The 19,124-nt window shown below is 22.4% G+C and overlaps 2 protein-coding genes across 6 annotated transcripts; one reads left to right on the forward strand and one right to left on the reverse strand.

Annotated features, from left to right (window-relative positions):
* The first annotated feature begins 1,137 nt into the window (after window positions 1-1,137).
* Window positions 1,138-18,404, forward strand: LOC122713828 (probable WRKY transcription factor protein 1). 5 transcript variants are annotated; one of them, XM_043934617.1, is made up of 12 exons: window positions 1,139-1,317; window positions 9,066-9,354; window positions 11,821-11,945; window positions 12,135-12,274; window positions 12,605-12,734; window positions 12,926-13,063; window positions 13,291-13,467; window positions 13,562-14,869; window positions 14,945-15,093; window positions 15,402-15,742; window positions 16,045-16,311; window positions 16,578-18,404. In XM_043934617.1, exons 3-12 carry the CDS (start codon window positions 11,829-11,831, stop codon window positions 17,960-17,962), a joined length of 4,152 nt encoding a protein of 1,383 aa, XP_043790552.1. In that variant the 5' UTR covers window positions 1,139-1,317; window positions 9,066-9,354; window positions 11,821-11,828; the 3' UTR covers window positions 17,963-18,404. The 5 variants fall into 5 exon arrangements, with proteins under 5 accessions (XP_043790553.1, XP_043790552.1, XP_043790555.1 ...); XM_043934620.1 differs by lacking the exon at window positions 9,066-9,354 and having other exon boundaries at window positions 13,562-14,012; window positions 14,082-14,869; window positions 16,578-18,403; XM_043934618.1 differs by lacking the exon at window positions 9,066-9,354 and having other exon boundaries at window positions 1,138-1,317; window positions 11,827-11,945.
* On the reverse strand, window positions 2,413-8,462 carry LOC122713829 (pickpocket protein 28-like). Its single transcript, XM_043934621.1, has 12 exons — window positions 8,190-8,462; window positions 7,171-7,286; window positions 6,965-7,081; window positions 6,461-6,664; window positions 6,187-6,307; window positions 5,958-6,106; window positions 5,548-5,749; window positions 4,117-4,387; window positions 3,784-3,907; window positions 3,579-3,704; window positions 3,342-3,433; window positions 2,413-2,712 (listed from the first exon to the last, which is right to left on the reverse strand). Exons 1-12 carry the CDS (start codon window positions 8,460-8,462, stop codon window positions 2,525-2,527), a joined length of 1,983 nt encoding a protein of 660 aa, XP_043790556.1. The 3' UTR covers window positions 2,413-2,524.
* Window positions 18,405-19,124: the final 720 nt, after the last annotated feature.

Raw genomic sequence — 19,124 nt, forward strand, 5'->3', positions numbered from 1 at the left:
TCGTCCTTTTCACGGAGGATCGATGATTCATTGGCATTCTCAGTGTCGAACTTGTAAGAATACCAAAAACATTTTGTTTTATGAATATTGTAAATGATTGAAATTTGTAATGATGAACAAATAATCTAGTATTCTTATTATTGTCCGTCACGTGAGTATGCCGAAAACGAAGGATAGTTAAAAAAGAAGAAAACAAAATTACTTTTATCATGTAACATGTTATAGAAGCGAATTGTATTACGCGATGCGCTCTTTTAAAATTAAGTTTCAATCTTTTGTTTTCCTTTAACATCGACTTTCTCGAGTTTTTGATTTTGAGAGTCTGTCGATTAAAACTTCTAAAGAAAAAATTTAATATATATTTTAATTTTTGAAAGATGTGTTAAAAAAAATCATTTATAAAATAAAAATAAACAATAAATAATAAAATAATGTGTAGTGGTGAACCACTATGAAGAAATTCATAATACACGTGTGAACACAACACAGTATTCATGTCACACGCGTAAACATCGTTTTGTATGAAAAAATAGTCATAAAGGAAAAAAAGATTGTCACTTTAGATTAGTCTGCTGTCAATATAACTAGAATTATAATTTTGAATGTAATATGTATCATATTGATTATTGCCTAGATAAGGAAATCGTACCGATAAAGTTAGCGCACGATTATATCAGACTTTAGGTATAATAATAAATGATGTCCACGGGACATTTTCATTTTTGAAGATTTACGTCAATTTTATTTAGTACATGTACGTATGTAAATTTAATACGCCTGAACATCAATAATCTTTATTCAAACAAAATAATTTTTATATATTTTTGATATCAAAAATTTTATTTATTCATTAATTTTTGTAATGTTCAGATACCTTTTTTCAAATTATTAGATATATATTTATATTTTTGATATTAAACTTCTATAACTTTTATAATGAACATTTCCTATATATAGTTACAAATAATTAAAACATTTAATTGATAATTTAACAAAAAGATTAGTAAAAAGTCAGAAAATTTATGAAAATTAAAGTTTAAAATTCGTAGATAAGAGTGCACATGCGCAAACATTTCGATGAAAGACGTTACTCTAGACATTAGTCTTTCACGGAAAGTGAATTTAGTTACACCCGTGCCACAGTCAAATAAACATGGCGTCATAGAGATCATTGAGTTGTGTTTAGTGATTAAATGTTTGAGATTTGTGTAATACAACAATTTTCTAATTTTCATCTCATTTTACGATCGCATCGACATATTCCTAAGAATGTTATCCAACTACAACTAAAATTTCATTGAAAATTCTACATCAAAGGTAAGTCATCTGACAAGATACATATCTTCTAATATAAAATTGCTATGTTTTATAGTCGATAGTAGATAATAGGAAAGTAGCAACTATCAATATTATAAGCAAATAAAAATCATATTTTTAGTTTATTACTTATATTAATTATTATACTGTGATAGAATATAATTGTTTGTGATACAGTATGGAAATTATTTCATGCGGCATTTAGTTTAATATCGCAACTAAATGACGGAATTTCTCAAAAGATTTTTTATTAAATTAATAAAATTTGCATAAAAATAAAGTTATTCTTATTCTTTTTTTTATATATGTATAAAAATTTAAATTGAACAGCGATGATTTATTAAATAATAGGAATTAAATATAAAGAATAATATTCACATTTAAAAACAATAAATTTTTTTTTACTACAATAACATGAAATTAAAAATTTTCATTATTAAAATTATTATATTCTTTTAGAATATAGTTTAAAATTTCAAAAAGATAATCATATAATTTGTTTTGAATATATAATAAAATAAAAAAAATAAATATAAGAATTAGTGTAATAAATTTATTAATATCAATAAAAGCAAACTTAAAAAAGACTGTAAATATTTCTCTGCGAATTTATTATAATATTTTAATAGATACATGTTATATATTTATTTTTTTATATTTATCTCAATACAAATATAAATTTACAAAATAATAATAAGTTCGTGTACTTATCTTGCCCATATTATGTGTTATATCACGTAATATAGTCATACAATATCTATAATACTATAATACTAATAATATTTTTATATAGGTAAAAGTTTATTTAATTATATTTTAATTATATCTTGTCATTATATGATGAAAAAAATATTTTTTTTTTCTATAGTTTCCATGCCTATTATATCTATTTAAAATTTGAGTTTAAAAAGAAAATGTAACAATTTCATTTAAATATATATTCTCGATTAATTATTACTTATTTAATTTTGTTCGTGGATGAATAAAGATTTTAAATAATCAAGCAACTAAACTCAACACTTGATGATAAAAGTCATGTTATATTTTCAAATACATTAAAATACAATACATATATTAAAATACATTTTCAAAAAATTAATAAAAATAAAGCAACATTCTATTCTTTTATAGACCGGATTCATGCATATTTATATATTTTTATGTATTTGTGATATTAAAATAAAAAAAATGGAAGAGTAGGAATAGATCAATGTACGAATGGATAAACAAGGTTAGTATCCGAATCGAATGGTCGCACGTGAAAAATATTATCGTGTGGAGCGTGTTTGTTTTTATACATGCGACACCAGAGCTTCAGTGTCGCAAAATAAACGATTTCCACCAAAGAAAGGAAACTAAAGCCCATGCAGAGACCCAATAAGCCACCTGTACTAGCTGTATATAAACATATAAATACACATATAATTGAGATTTTTGATTTTTTCATTTTTAACTATTTTATAATTGTAAATCATATTTTTTGCAAAAATGATTTCAATATTTCAAAATTTTAAATATTATTGATATATGCTTTATAATTGTTTTTCTTGCGTTATATATAAATATATATATATATATTTAAATATAATTTTTAAATGTTCGATTAAATAAATACTTGAATTAATTGTCTAATTAATTAATCTATATTTTTATTATATATTTATCTTTATAAAATATTGAAGACAAAATGAAACAAAATTTATAATCCATATCTTTTATAACATATTTATTAATAAACTTTTTTCTATATTTATCTATGGAATAGTTGAAAGATATAAAAATTTATAATAAATTTATAAAGTCCGTCAAATCAATATTTCAATTTATAGCAAGAGATATCTATATCTATATTTATATGAATCAAGGGAGAATTAAATAGGAAAATGAAAGAATAGATAAGCCCTCTATTAACTGATGTTAAAACCATTTGGTTATATTACTTTAATTATTTTAGTATCATATTTAATTGGAAATTTCATTAATGTAAATCATAATATAATAAAAAAAGATCAAAATTTACTTACATAGAAATTCTGTGAAACCAATAAATTCATTCTTTATATATTTAGTGAATTGAGAGTCGACGAAGTACAGGTGAACCACCGCCATGTTTTTACTAATAAAAAAAACCAATTCAATCATTATCGATATCTAATTATTAATATACGACTAATAATTATCATCGTTCATTCTATATGTATTGTAAATATATAAATGATTATAAATGATAATTGTTAAATTAAAATAAAAAGTAGAATTACGCGAAATATTCTTTGCTTTTTTTTATGTAAATATCAGGAATTATAAGATCGGACATCAATTTGCTCTGTGAGATTTCTACATTATAACCAATTTCGAAGCATCCTGGGTAACAGTTGCAACTTGGTCTATGAAAGATAATAATATAACTTTAACTTTTATTGTGACAAAATTTTTTGTTAGAAACTACATTAGTTAACAACTTACATTTCAGAAATATTTGTAGAATTTATGCTGAAGTCCTCATCGTAAAGTTTAATTTCCATTATCTTCCGAGCTTTCGTTGCACAAATATCATCTTTCTTTTCACAGATAGGTGTATTGGAGGATTCTAGGAACAAATACCAAATCTGATCTAAATCTAAATTTAGAATAGAACGAATTCTATTTTGACTTTTAGATAATGAAAAATTATACGAAAGAATGTATATATATATTATACTAATATATAAGAAAATAATAACAATATTATTAATTAATTAAAACAATATTATTAATATTATATATATATATTTCTGTAAAAAAAAGTTTAAAAATTACTAGGCATGTAATATTGAACGCATTGACAGATTTTCTGCGTAAAATTTGCTTCACATTCAAGTACGCAATTCTTCTGTGTGTAGGTTCTATAATAACGTAGTTTTCTTTCAAATGTAAAGAAACACTTCCTCTTTTTCAAGGGAATAGAAATTATTGACTTGCTAGCAGTCATTATCCGAGGTGTTATGATCACCCTAGTCTCTTCACCTGGGGTTACAGTGAATGCAAATTCAGCAATTTTTGGTGTCTCGACTGGATTATGCAATAGCATCTGTAAAAATATATTTCAATTTTTTTTCAACTTATTTTAATTATATATAATATGATCGATTTAATATTTTATAAATATCACATAAACTTTATATTTTTTGAAAATTAAATTGAATTTAATTATTAATTACATTGTTATAATGAGTATGATTATTTTCGATAGATTTTATAATAAAAATACATATACGAAAATTAAATAACTAAAAAATGTCTTCATTGATTTTAGTGACTTTAAAATATATTATAATGTTATTATATGTTATATTATTTTAAAAAATGTTTTCCTCTACAAATATTCAGCAATATATTATTATAAATAATAGCATTTTCATTTAATCTATATCCATTTATTGAAAATTAGCACTTTATTTTCTTTAAATATTTATTGGATTTTTTTGATTAAATAAGAAATATGACTATTTTCGATAGATTTTTTAAGACAGATTTTTCTATAAACAAAATAATAAAAAAACTTTTAAATATAAATGATCTTAAAAAAAGAAATGTTTATATATTTTTTTAAAATTTATTTTATATAAATTTTATGAAAAACTTTGTCATGATAACGTATAAGCAATTTTATTTTCTATAAATATTATTAATATTATAATTAATAAATTAATATTATACTAAATTAATATTATATTAAAATTTATTATTATAATTTTCATGTGTGATTATTGTTGTATACAAAATGTATTGAAATACAATATCCTTTACGACTTCGTTCTAAATTGTATGTTTATTTTTAAGTTGTATACTTTTATGTAAATATTATAAGTATTTAGAATAATAGGCTTTCTTATATTAAATCATAATATAAAACTTATCTAAACAGTCAGTCTCAAGTATAATGTGAAGAATATTTTTGTATATAAATTAATAGCAAATCAATTGCTCTACATATTTAGAAAAAAGTTATCAAAAAGATGTTTTTAACACATTTCAAAATCAATAAAATCAATTAAAAAATATTTTTTTAACAAATTTACTTGAAGATATCTATTTCTAAAATTTTAAATTAATTTTAATTAAGATTTTGAATTGTAAATTTTTGTTCTAATTATTGGATATATAATTGGTTAATTATAATTATAATTATAATTATTAATTATCTGTAATATAATCCAATTAATTTCATAATCTGAAATCCAGTTGTACCTTGAAACCAACACTAGTAGTGGATGAACAATAATATTCATCGATGTCTACATCGAGAACCAAAGTCAGACCATACAATTGTCCAGCGTTATAGGGCCTCCATGGTATAGAATCTGACGATACATTTGCATCGTATCCGATTTCAGGATTCCAATCAATGCTGTTAAATGGGAACGTCATGTTGAGGTCGGACCAATCTCGTCTAACGATAAAATTGAATTTATAAAAACATCAAGAATTATTTAAAATATCTTTATAATGAATAATGAAAATTTTAAAATATAATAAATAAAATGATAGAAGATAAAAATTTTGATTGATTGAAATGAATATATAAAAAAAGAAATTATAAAAATGATAAAAAAAATTGTTTATTTTTGATTGAAAAGTTATTTCTAAAATTTACATACGGATTATAAAATAGATATTTTCTATGAACTGAATTGAAATTGCAACATAATCCTTCATCTGTCAAAGTAGGATTAAATATTTTCTCGCAATCAGTGACGTTTCCATGCCATTTGCATAAATGCAACATTTCTGAACAGGATTGTGTCACCTATTGAAAATATTTTTATATGCATATCATTTTTTATAGTAGTTACTAAATTTACTTGAATCTTTATTTAAATTATATACATTGATCATGAAATGCAGAATATTGTCCCAAGTTATCGCGCTCTCATCGAAATCGAAAATCATCGAACTATTTTCAAATTTGCACATATCCTCCAATAATAGTTTCTTTCGTGTAATATTTCTATAATAGAATAATTTGTTATATATCTTTCATTTTTTTAAATCGAGCTTTAATAAAAAATTAATAAAAAAATATTAAAAATTTTATTAATTAAATATTTTTTAATAATTTATTATATAATTATAATTTTTTATTAATTATTTGAAAACTTACCCAGAATTTATACGAATTGCCTCATCTTTTTTCGCGTTATTCATATTACAAATGGTAACCGAAGGGAACGGAAATTCGTTCAATAACATTGGTTCTGGGCTAAGAGCAATGATAATGGGCGATGATCCCCATTTTTGATATAAGTACCAAATATAATAAGCGGCAGTTAAAACTGCTAGAGTAAACGAAATTATCCAGAAAATTCTGTGAAAATCACTCAGCTATTGTAAAAAGTTTTAATTATATGAAATATAAAAAAATTTTAAAAGATAAAACACATAATGAAAATTTTTATTTGAAAAAATTATATTTAAAAAAATTTTATTTGAAAAAAAATATCTACAAGTAAAAATATTATACGATTGTAAATAAATCTTGAGTTTAAAATATAAAATAAATATAAAATTCGAAAGATTCTAATATTTAATCAGTTATTATATATAACAATTTTTATAAAATTATAAATTTTTTATGAAATTATAATTGATTAAAAATGAAAATTACCTCTCAACAATTGTCGAATTTGAATCTCCAATATAACGTAAGCCATGAAGAGTACTATTCATACAATATTGTTTCATAGCAGTTCTAATATTCTTTGAGTATTGCCTTTCAATTTTACTAAATTTAAAAAATATATTTAAATATTTTTAGTTATCTATGATATGGAAAAGATCATTATAATCATTTTAATCATAATCTATTATTACTTTGTATTTTTATCGTCATCGTGATCGTAATGTTGCGTCATAGGACTTTCCTTTCTGGAGAACGCGTTCTTGTTATACCGTGATCTTAATGTCGTATCCTTTGATCGATACATAATCTTGCAAACATTTAAATTAATATATTAAAAGAAGAGATTTATAAAAAATTTCAAACAAAAAAAAATTAATCAATTATTATTTAAATACTTATATTAAGTATTTATTCTATATTTATTCTATATGAAAAAAATAAATCGAGAATGTAGAATAAAATTTTTTCATTTGAAATTTTATTTTCAAAAAAATTTTAAATCTTTTTAAATTTAATTTTGTTATTTTTCAATTGGATACAAATAAATTATTTAAATTGAGAAGTAAATAAAAAAGTTAAAAAAGTAGTATAAAATTTTGATATTTTAAGTTCATATTTTTGAAAAAATTAAGATTGATATATATATATATAATTAAAAAAGTAGTCATCATCAAATTTAATTTTTTTGAAAAATAGTGTTTGAATGTAAAAATCTTATATATTTTTAATTTATTCTTATGTAATAATCTATTCTCATATCAAATACCACAAATCATTCATTAATCACTAATCATCAAATTATTCACTCACATATAATCGAAAATTAGCGAAATTCAATTGCAATTTAAAATTTAATTTTCTCGAAAACAAAACTAAATGAAAAAATGTTTATTAAGAAAAATTATTTATTAATTTTTCTTTGATTTATTTTATATTTATTTCATATAGAATTATTCACTTGATTGTACCATCTATATTGGAATATTCTTATAATAGAATCTTATTATTATTTTATTATTATATTTATTATAATTTAACTACTTTGATTAAATTTTTAATATAAAAAAATTATGCTATTAGCACATTAATACTTAACATCATAATTATTATAAAAATATATTAACTTAATTAGAATTAATAATGATGAAGATAATATCGAAAAACATAAGATTCATTTTTCTTAATTAATAATTGCATTAAACATTATTACCTTAAAAGAGGTTGGTCGAACTTTAAAATTTTCTTCAGTAGCGTATCCTTCCAATCTAAAAGATTGTTTATATGGATTCTGTAGATGTACAGTGTTGATAGAATAGGGTATATTAGGATTGTGATTTCTTAGATAATTCAACGTTGCTCTATCGGTTGTTTTATAAATGGTTTCGATTGATTTTATCTTGTCCTCGTCTTGTGATTTTAAATAACCCCGATAAATTTTAATAGACATTGCATCGATTTCTTTAATCGTTTGGTTGTTATTCATAATGTTTCATTATCACAAAATATTGATATATTTCTGGTTAATTTTTGATATATTTTCTGAAAATTTGTTTTAAATCTTTTTTTAATTCATTTTCGTACCAATTTTATTCACTTACTGATTTTCCATAATATTAATTTGTAAAAAATATAAGGTAGGTTTTTTTTCTTTTTAAATAATATTTCTTTCATAAAAAATTTTTGTATAGAATATTGTATTTTATACAAAAAAATAAAATTGTAATACAAAAAAATATAAAAAATGACATTTAATATAATTATAATAACTATAAAAAATTAGAATCAAAAAATTATAGAACTTTTTCTGGAAAAAATGTTTAAATCCATACCTCTTTAAAATTAAGATTCATAAGAAATAACTATTAGCTTAATATTCATATAATTAATATATTAATTTAATATTAAATATACTTTAATAATAAACTATATAAACTCACCCTATTTTATATTACGAAAAATTTCATAAAATAGAAGAAATCAAATTAAATCACAATATTTTAAAGAATCTTTCAATAATATGATGACATCCTTTGCGAAATTATTATTATTTATTTAAAATAAAAAAACTTTTAATTTTATTTTGCAGACAAAAAATAAAATTTCCACTTTTATAAATTTATTATACAAGAGAATGATCCTGTTTGCAACTATCAAGTACACTAAAAACCAATTTCGTGGTGGCGACTTTTTCGTCCTGTCATATGATGTTTTCGTTCAATTAAACCGAATGAAAGTGTGTCAACTTTGCGAAGAAAAATATGCAATGTGTTGATTCTTCTAAGCATCGAACGAAGGATGTCTATCAACCGACTGAAGACAGATACCAGTATGGACATCCTTTTAACTCGCTTGGAGAGGATCCTCACGTGTCAATGGTTGTCTGTTGTCTTTAGTTACACATCAACGTGATGACACAGATAATTTTAAACGACTATTTTATCAATTACTCTATAGAAGATCTATTTCGTTTAGTCGAAGAATGAAAAAATTCGCAGAAATCCGATTTTTATCCTTTTCCTTTTAAATTTTATTTATTAATTTCTCTTTTTTTTTATTTTATTTTTTTTTAGAATAAATATAATTTTTACAATATAATATAATAAAATATAATATTTATGATATTAATAATAATATAATATTAATATTATAATAAATTAATTATTAATTATTATATTATTTATTTAATATAATTTTTCTAATGTAAAATTATGCATGATTAAAATGAAAGAATGCAAGATTAAAATGAAATTAAAATGAAAGATGTTAGATATGCTACGATATTAAATGAAGAATATTTTTATGGTGCCTAATTGGAAATTATAAAAAAATTCGTTTAAATTTTATATTTAAATCATGATATTTTCCAAAAAAAATAATTTAATTATATTTTTAAAATTTTCATTTTTTTATTTTTTATTTTAAAAATGTAAATGTAATTAAATTCATTGAAAAATAAGTAAAATATACAAAATGATATAAAAATTTTAGTTTTAAAAAATTATAAAATTAGATTAATTGTATTTTAGATTAGAAATTAATATTAGAAATATATTTATATTATTAAAATTAAAATTATATTAATTTTATTATTATATTAATTTATATTATATTAATTTATATTAATAATAATTTCATTAATGAATTGGAAAATTGAAAAAAAATTAAAACGCATTTAACTTTAATTAAATATTAAACATTAAATATAGTAAAATATTTTATAAAATTTTAATTTTAAAAATTTGATGTCGAGAAGAATTATAGTATTAAATTAATAATAATAATAATATTAAATAGTATTAAATTAATAATAGTATTAAATTAATAATAATAATAATATTTAAAAAATAAATAACTAAAAAACAAATAAAAAAAATAAATATTAAGATTTATTTTGGCTTAAATGAATTATTCTAAATGAAATTATTTTTGAAATTTTACATAATAAATAAAGTAAAATATAAAATCATTCGTAGAATATAAAATTGCAAAGCTGATTTAGATGCGTGATTTTCAAATAAGATAAAAAAAAAAAATTTCACGAACTATCATAAACAATAATTATTTTTTATACTAATTATATATAGCACAAATATTTCATTACCAATGTAATAGAAAAAACTATTTATCAATATTAAACAATAATATATGCAATCATTCATTATTATAATTCGTAGCTTCAGATGTAAGAAAAAAAAGAAATAAGAAAAAATTATTTATATCTTTCAATATATTTTGATAATATTTAATAATCATTAGTTAAAAATTCAATTACCATTATTTATTTTTATTTGTTAAACAAATTATATTAAAATTATACTATTATACTACGAAGAAAAAAAGATTCAATATTTCACATATAAGATATCTTATAATTTAAAATTTTATTATCATTTTATTGATTTGAAATTAAAAATTTATTTTTTTAATTTATAACTTTTTATATAAATTGTCAAAAAATCATCTTATTGAGAATTAATTTTAAAAAAATACTGCATAAAAGAATTTACATTCGAACTAATTTCTTTACTGATACATTGTTATAATAATCGTGTTTTCTTGTAATCATTCATAATCGTATTGCATAGTTGAAAAATGTATGTACAGTAATTATCAACATGATTGAAGTCCTGTTATTGATTATAAACGTGCAAATGTTTGCAAAACTGGCAAACTCGTTATTAAGCAACATTTATTCGCGTTATCGCGCAAATATTAGCTTCGACATTCAAACGTAAAAACAGACATTATGAAATTTTTATGATACGTATAAAACTTAATGTTCAGGATATGTTATTCAACATGAGTGGCATATTTGAAATTACATTGACACTAGTAGTTCGATAATGGGTCATCATTGTTTATATTACATTCTTCTAACGTTAAAAAACGTTATAAGAGATGACAGTGATTGCAAAGAGCAATTTTTCAAATTGCATATGATTCTATCTAATTAATGATATATTTGCAATTATTACATATTATTCCATTATAACATTAAATATAATATACTATGATATCGAATAACATATGATGATAAAGTTTAAATAATTAAGCTATATTAATTAATTACAAAATGAAATGGATAAAAATAAAAATTAAGTCATCGCAATCATCATCGCTAACATTTTAATTTTTAATTTTGTTTCATTTTTTCATTATACGCGCATAAAATGAAATTATATTACGCATAAAATTGAAATTATATTAATTTAGAGAAAAAAAATTAATTTAATATTAAAGAACTTTTTATTTAATATTTAAAGTTATTTTATTATATTTAAAGTTTTAAAGGAGTTTTTAATATCAATATTGGATAAAAATAATTGTTTATTTTATTTAAGTTATAGAAATGTCGAAGAAAAATAGGAAACGGAAGTTAGAAGGAGATGACCAATCAATGGTCGATTGGGAACAAGAGAATATTTTCCCAGAGAAAATAAAGAATGAAATGGAAACTATGTGGGAGGTATATATTTTTTGTTATAAAATATTTAATTTAGTTATTTTAATTATTTTATAATAATTATTATTATTATATACAATATATATAATTATTATTATATATTTTTAATTAAATATTAACATTTAAACTATTTATAGATATATATATAAAATATATATAAAATATATATATATATATTTTTTCTATTTATAGATTCCACAAATATTTCATTTTCTTCATTTGGCAAAAGAAGCTTTAAACATACCCCATTTGTCTATGTATGAAATGGAACGAATGCTTTTGATACCAAGAGCTTCTAAACAATTGGCAAATATAATGACATCCTTGTTAAGGTAAAATAATATATAATTGCATTAAAATTATATTATTGATATAATTTTATTATTAATATTATATTATGTTATTAATATTATATATATATAAAATTAACTTAATATATAAATTCAAATGTTCATAAAAAAAAAATCTAAATTGTATTAAATCCAAATTATATTTAATTTTAATATTAATTATATTATAGCTATTCAATGTGATTAAATAAAATTAAATTAAATTAAAAATAATTTACATAATAATAATGCATAAGTATATAAGCAAAATAAATTAACATAAATATTTCTATAAAATAATTATTTTCAAATTAATAAAATTTTTAATTTTAGTTCTCCCATGACAAAAGCAAAATTGAGAAAAATACCACCAATGCCGTACGAATTCTGGACAAATATCCTTGCTTACAAAATGAAAAGTTGGTTCAAAATTTACGAAGCTAAACATCAAAACGCAATAAAAGTAAGCATTTATCATTTTTATATTGTAATAATGATGATCCTCTAATATTATCATTATTACTATTATTACTATTATCAATATTATCGAATTATTGTAACATATTGTATTATTTCAAATATATGTATAAATTGATTTTATATATAATAGCATTTTATATTACAATAATTAGAAATATAGTGAAAGATTTTTAGGTTTTAGAAACTATCGGCGTAGAACCGGAATTTTGGAATGTTTTTCCCGATGCTCCTCTATTGAATGGAAAAGATTTTGAAGAGCTGACTTTCAAACAAAAAGTTTGGCTTTTGAAAACAGTCTGTGATACAGTTATGGTATGAAAAAAATAAAATGCATGGTATAGTGCTTAATATACTTAATGAAATATGAATTTTAAAAATTAAAATTTTTTTTTTTATTTGTATATAAAATAAATTTATATATTGTGATTTTATTTATAAATATTATAATTTAAATATTAGCAATATCTTTATTTGTTTAATATCAAAATTTAATTTGATTAATAATTTTGTTTATTATTGCTACAAAATACAATTTTTAGCACACTAGAAAAACTGTACAAGAGGAAATAGCCAAACAACCATGGGAAAACCAGTTTGAAACTGTTCTAGGCATTGATCGTTATGGAGCAAGATATATTTATTTTCCTCAGTTTCTTAAAAGTGATTTGAGAATTTATAGACATTGTCTTGATAATAAAATTCTGTCCACAGTAAAGGTATATAATTGCTAATAATTTTTGCTCATTTCTTTTTATTAATTTATTTTCTTATTAATAATTCCTTATTAACAAAAAATTAATTCTATTTCAGCCAATCAAACCTAAATTAAAAACAGAATTAGAAAACAAAACACTAAATGAAAATGATTCTGTGAAAAAAAAAACCAAATATAGAAGAAGAAAATCACGATGGAGTAATGGATTACCTCCAAAATCAAAGAAAAAAATAAGTAAATGTGATGATAAACTTGTGAATGATTGCAAGTGCACTAGTGACAGTGCAATAGGCTCATTGATAAATGAGGATACGAATTTTAGTAGTACAAGCACTTGTAGTAATAATAATAATAATAATAGCACTAGTAATAATAATAATAATGATAATAATAGTAATAATAATAATAATATCAACTTAGATATTATCAATGTCGAAAGATTGAGAAGTTCGTCGAAGTGTTCGAAAGATGCATCCCAAAAAACATGCTGTAAAAGCACAAAATCAAGTGGTTATGATACAAGCAATTCTAATCACGTCATTTCTGGTAAGAGGTTATCTCAAAAAATGTTTAAAGGATTTTCTGACAGTAGTAATAACGTTAAATGTGATATAGAAATAATCAACGGAATTTTGTCCAATCTAAAATCGGAAACTAATGAAGAAAAGGTAACAGGAGATAATGATATATCTTTAATCCATGCTTCGAAAAATAAATTAAAATTAAATCCGACAAGGCAACAATATTTAGATTCAATGGATTTACAAATAAATAAAGATAATTCTGTAGATAGAACAATTGATAATTTATCTACTACTTCAAAAACAGATGATGAAAAACTAAATGAAATTATCAGCGCAGAAAATTTAAAATTAAACGATAAATGTTCAAATGATATTCATAATGTAAGAAAAACGCATCAAATATCGATTACATCAAAATCTGATGATGAAAAATTAAATGAATCAAGAACTCATACTTGTAGCCAAGAAGATAACTTTTCTGAAAAAAAAACAGGAAGCAGAGTTCTTAGACAAAATGGAAAATTTAAAGAACAGAAATCAGATAATGAATCAGACCAAACAAGTAAAACAAATGAAATAGAATTATTTGATGATAAAGATCTTTCTTTGAGCGAATTGAGAAGCATGCTACAGAAAGAAGCGATGGAAGATGATTTTTCTTTCGATGAGAATAGCGAGAATGGCAAATATAATCTTAGAAAATTGAATAATAAGAAAACAAATGATTCAAAATACGAAACAGATGATTTTAATGTGATGCTCTTGGAGCTTAGCACTTCGAAATTTCAACTTGTAGCTGATAGTCTTAATTCATTGAGAGATCTTATTTCTTCTTTTTCACAAAAAAGTAATAATCCAAGTACTGATACAGATACTGATGTATGTAATCATTTTTTAAAATTTCTATTTATAATCTTTCTTTAATCATTTTTAATCATTTATATATTATTTCAGGCTGAACTTATGCCTCCCTGTGAAGTAAAATTAGTTAAAAGAATGACAGAATTACTAACCTCTTTGGAAGAAATAGAACCAGCTTTACGAGATTCAATGAAAAGAGCAAGAGGAAAACTTCAAAAAGAATGGACTAATCTTAAAGAAGGGTATATTTATTTTGTATACAATATATCGCATAATATAATTCAATCATGATATCACATCTCATTAAACTTAATCTGGGAAATAATAATGATTTTAAAAGAGAAAAATAAAATGTATATATTTGATAAATATAAAATTTCTTAAAATTTCCTTTATTTATATTCCCAGATTAAAAATTTATCTTACCTGAAACCTCTTGAACTTGCTACAATTTGTACATGATCTGTAAAGTGGAACTTATCCACATTTTTTCAGTAATATTGTTTTCTTTATTAAGTGTGTATAACAGATAAGTTGCTGTATGTTGTAGCAGTGCGGAGGATCAGGACTCATCTGGGGAGGGTCTCGGCTCTAATTGGTGGGTTCTTGGATCGCAGGGCTGTCAATTGCCAACTTCAGGAGACGCAACGTTACAAGCGTTACCGCAACTTACCGTATCCTCAGCTGGCTCCCAAAACATCTCCAATAAAAACGACGAAGAAATCATTAAATGCACAGAACACAGTAAGAATGTCGAACAAGAATGTAAAGAACCTCAAAATGAGAATTCACAAAACGAAATACAAAGAGAACAATCTGAAAGAGACGAAAGTAACGCTCAAGAAAACACAGGAATTGAAGCAGAGACAAAAGAAGATTCAAGCGAAGAAGGTAGAAATGAAATAATAATGAATAATTAATCATAAACTATCGCATAATACAAATTTTTTTAATAAAAAAAATCATATAACATCATCAAAAAATTATATAATATTCATATAATATATATTATGTACATGATGTTTATGATATATTTACATTTTTTATATATATAATATTAAATTTATATTAAATTTATATTATAATATTAAATTTATTCTCTCTATTATATGATGATTTATATGGTTTATAAAATTTTTTCAATATAGATAATTCAATATAATAATCAAATTTTTTTGTTATTTTAAAAATAGAACATCAAACACGAAGAGTCTTACGAGCCCGAGGCGTTTCCTCATACACAGAACAATTTTATTCAGACGACGATATGGAGGAGAACGAGCTGGAGGAATGGACCGACTTTGAGGCCGTGTACGCGGCTCCCAGCACACAGACCAGTGCATCCACTCCACACTTTGGTCCGAAAGTCAGATATGCTGACGACAGGACAAACGAGGAGGAGGACTCAGACCAAGATTGGATTCTACCAAGCTCTCGCAAAAGGAAAAATAAACGTCCGTGTGAGTATGCTAATATAAAATCCGTATTTTGTTTTTAAAACTTAAAAAATTATCAATAATTGATAAATAATATATAAGTAATAATAAAATTTATTAAATATAAAATATTATTTATTAAATATAAAATAATATATAAGTATAAAAATTATGATGATTTATGTTTTTTAAAAAATGTATTTTTATTTATATGAATAATTAACATTTAAAAAAATTAAAAATGTAAAATTAAGGAATAAAATCATGAACAATACAAATTATATTTTTAGCTGCCAATCGAAGATTAAAATCCTTTCAACATAAACTACAAAATATCAAAGTTGATGCTCTTCAAGATGCAGCAGAATCAAAAATAACTTCCTCCTCTAATAATAAAAACAATGAAAAGGAACGTCCTAAAATCAAAGAAATCCAAATATGTAAACCAAAGAAATCGATCAATTCAAAGTCTTCTAACAATAATATAGAAGAGAACCAAAAGGCTATGGTAGAAAATAATTCTAAAGAAATAGTGCCTTCCACAGAAATAAATTGCAAAGTAGAAAATGTTGCAAGCGTACATTCGGAGCTGGACATTAAAGACGAAGGTCCGATCTATGATTCTGTACCAAATCAAATTGATAATAATTATGCTACAAATTTTAATTCTAATTATGTAATGCTTAAGGCTGATCATAATCCAATGAATTATTATGTAATGCAACCAAATTCCACAACTGTTGTTTCACAAAATGCAATTGTACAATCTGGACCAGTAGTCTCAAGTATCATACCACCAATTCAGCATGGATATTACGTACAAGGGGCGCAAAATTATATTATTCAGAATCCACAATCGAATTTCGTTCCTTCTCAACCATTTCAACCTCAAGGACCGCAAATGATAACACCACAACAATTTGTCAGTCATCCTGGTTATGTACCTTATATGGTATCTACAGCTCAACCTGGATATGCAACTACCGATTCACAAATTATTTCTCAAGATATATCTCAAAATACCTCGTTTCCAGTTCATCCTAATCCTGCTCCATTAACTAGACCTTCACAAAATAGGTATTCTATACCGAGACAGAACTATCCGCATCCTAATGGAGCGGTTATAAGAAGTAGTATGCCCATAAGAGGAAATATCTCACGGTCCAATAACTCTAGAACCACGAAAAATATTCAACAACAACGTAATACTACTATTAGAATGCAAAAACCAAAAAAACCACAAACATCTTCAGAAAATACTGGTCAAAAAACTACTTCTTTGATTGTTCTTAGCGATAGTGATGATGAAATTGAGATGATTATTACAGAAAAAACAAGTCACAATCCCGAGTCTGATGGGGAAAAAACAAAAACATCTAGAAAAAATACAATGCAGGCTAGGCAGAAACCAATGGTTACGTCAGATTTAACAATTAAACCAACAAAAGGTACAATTCCTCCGCAAATAATTCAACGTATGAATCAAGGAGGAATTTCTATAACACCAGTTAAACCTACACCACCGGTTCAAAATACTAATACACAATTAGTGGTAGTTGTGAATGAAACTGGAAGCCATTATGCCTTAGCACTGCCGAATGGAAGTAAACTGATTCTCACACCGGAACAAGTTGCGCAGATTCGAGCATCAAATGGTGGAAAACTCATCTTATAAAATTAATTTAATTTTAAATGAAAAATTTTTTCTTTTTTTAATGAATAGAATATATTGAAATAATACATTTTGATCTTTGGTTTACTTATAATATACTTTTGACATTGATGTTCCTACAGTATATAACAGAGATCTGTACAATATTTCTTGGATTCTATTTGTACGTAAATAGTAAAAACGATATATTAATTATAAAATAACGAAAACATCTATCTTTCAAATATCACATCACTGTTTCAGTGAATTTATTCCTGAAACATTTCACTTTATGCTTAAAAATTTACGCATAAATAATTTTGTGAGCTTTATCTATTTAAGAAAAGAAAATTTATAACACGTATTATACTTGCACGTTTGAATATATTTAATATATTTTAACAATGTTTTGAATATTTCTCTTTTCATTTATAATGTTAGAAAAATACTTGAAACCTGTGATGTCTATATCTTTTTGTATATTTTTGTTACACCATGTTGAAGCAATATTTGTATTAAATTATACGAATCTATTGGATATTCTAACGAGATATTAATTTTTGTCAAGATTAAAGAAAATTTAAAATATTATAATTTGTAAAAATCATTTTATAAGGTAAGAATATTATATTTTGCATATTTTATAAAAATATGAAATATTATACTGTTTTATATCTACAAGTTACAAATTTTTAATTTTCGATTTTGCAATTATGCATATTGTAAAAAATTATTAATTGCAAAATAAATTGTGGAGGGATATTTTCTATATTGTCCAACTTCGAATGAAATATCATAAATATATGTATATTATTATTATTGGACACTGTATGCATTTTTTAGTCAATAATATAATATGTAAATAATATATATTTATAGATAAATAGAATAATTTATAAAACTATTACTTGGCATTAAAATTACGAAAAGTTTTGGTGTAAAACAATCATTATTCTATAAATTTTAGTATCTAAAACTTTTGTAATATGGCTTATTAAAAACCAATGATACATAAAATATATGAAGTTAAAAATCTAGTAAATATTGTAAAAATTATTAAAAATATATACAATTCATTTGCATAATTATTAATAAATTAAAATAATTATATTAAATTGTTTAAATTGTTAAAGCAAATAAATGCAAGTGAGTTATATATATAATATTTTTAGTTTTAAATTTTTGT

This window comes from Apis laboriosa, unplaced genomic scaffold (genome assembly GCF_014066325.1).
Source record: "Apis laboriosa isolate Shangri-la unplaced genomic scaffold, ASM1406632v1 scaffold26_cov146, whole genome shotgun sequence".
Classification (NCBI taxonomy): domain Eukaryota; kingdom Metazoa; phylum Arthropoda; class Insecta; order Hymenoptera; family Apidae; genus Apis; species Apis laboriosa.

Bases quoted from the DNA above. Each gene is read 5' to 3' on its own strand.
- LOC122713828 (XM_043934618.1), top strand. From the start codon at position 11,829: ATGTCGAAGAAAAATAGGAAACGGAAGTTAGAAGGAGATGACCAATCA. The intron at 13,064-13,290 runs GTATGAAAAAAA...TACAATTTTTAG, and splicing joins CAGTCTGTGATACAGTTATG to CACACTAGAAAAACTGTACA. The intron at 16,312-16,577 runs GTGAGTATGCTA...TTATATTTTTAG, and splicing joins AAGGAAAAATAAACGTCCGT to CTGCCAATCGAAGATTAAAA.
- LOC122713829 (XM_043934621.1), bottom strand. From the start codon at position 8,462: ATGAATAACAACCAAACGATTAAAGAAATCGATGCAATGTCTATTAAA. The intron at 6,665-6,964 runs GTAATTTTCATT...TGATTTTCACAG, and splicing joins AATTCGACAATTGTTGAGAG to AATTTTCTGGATAATTTCGT. The intron at 6,107-6,186 runs GTATATAATTTA...TATTTTCAATAG, and splicing joins TTCTGCATTTCATGATCAAT to GTGACACAATCCTGTTCAGA.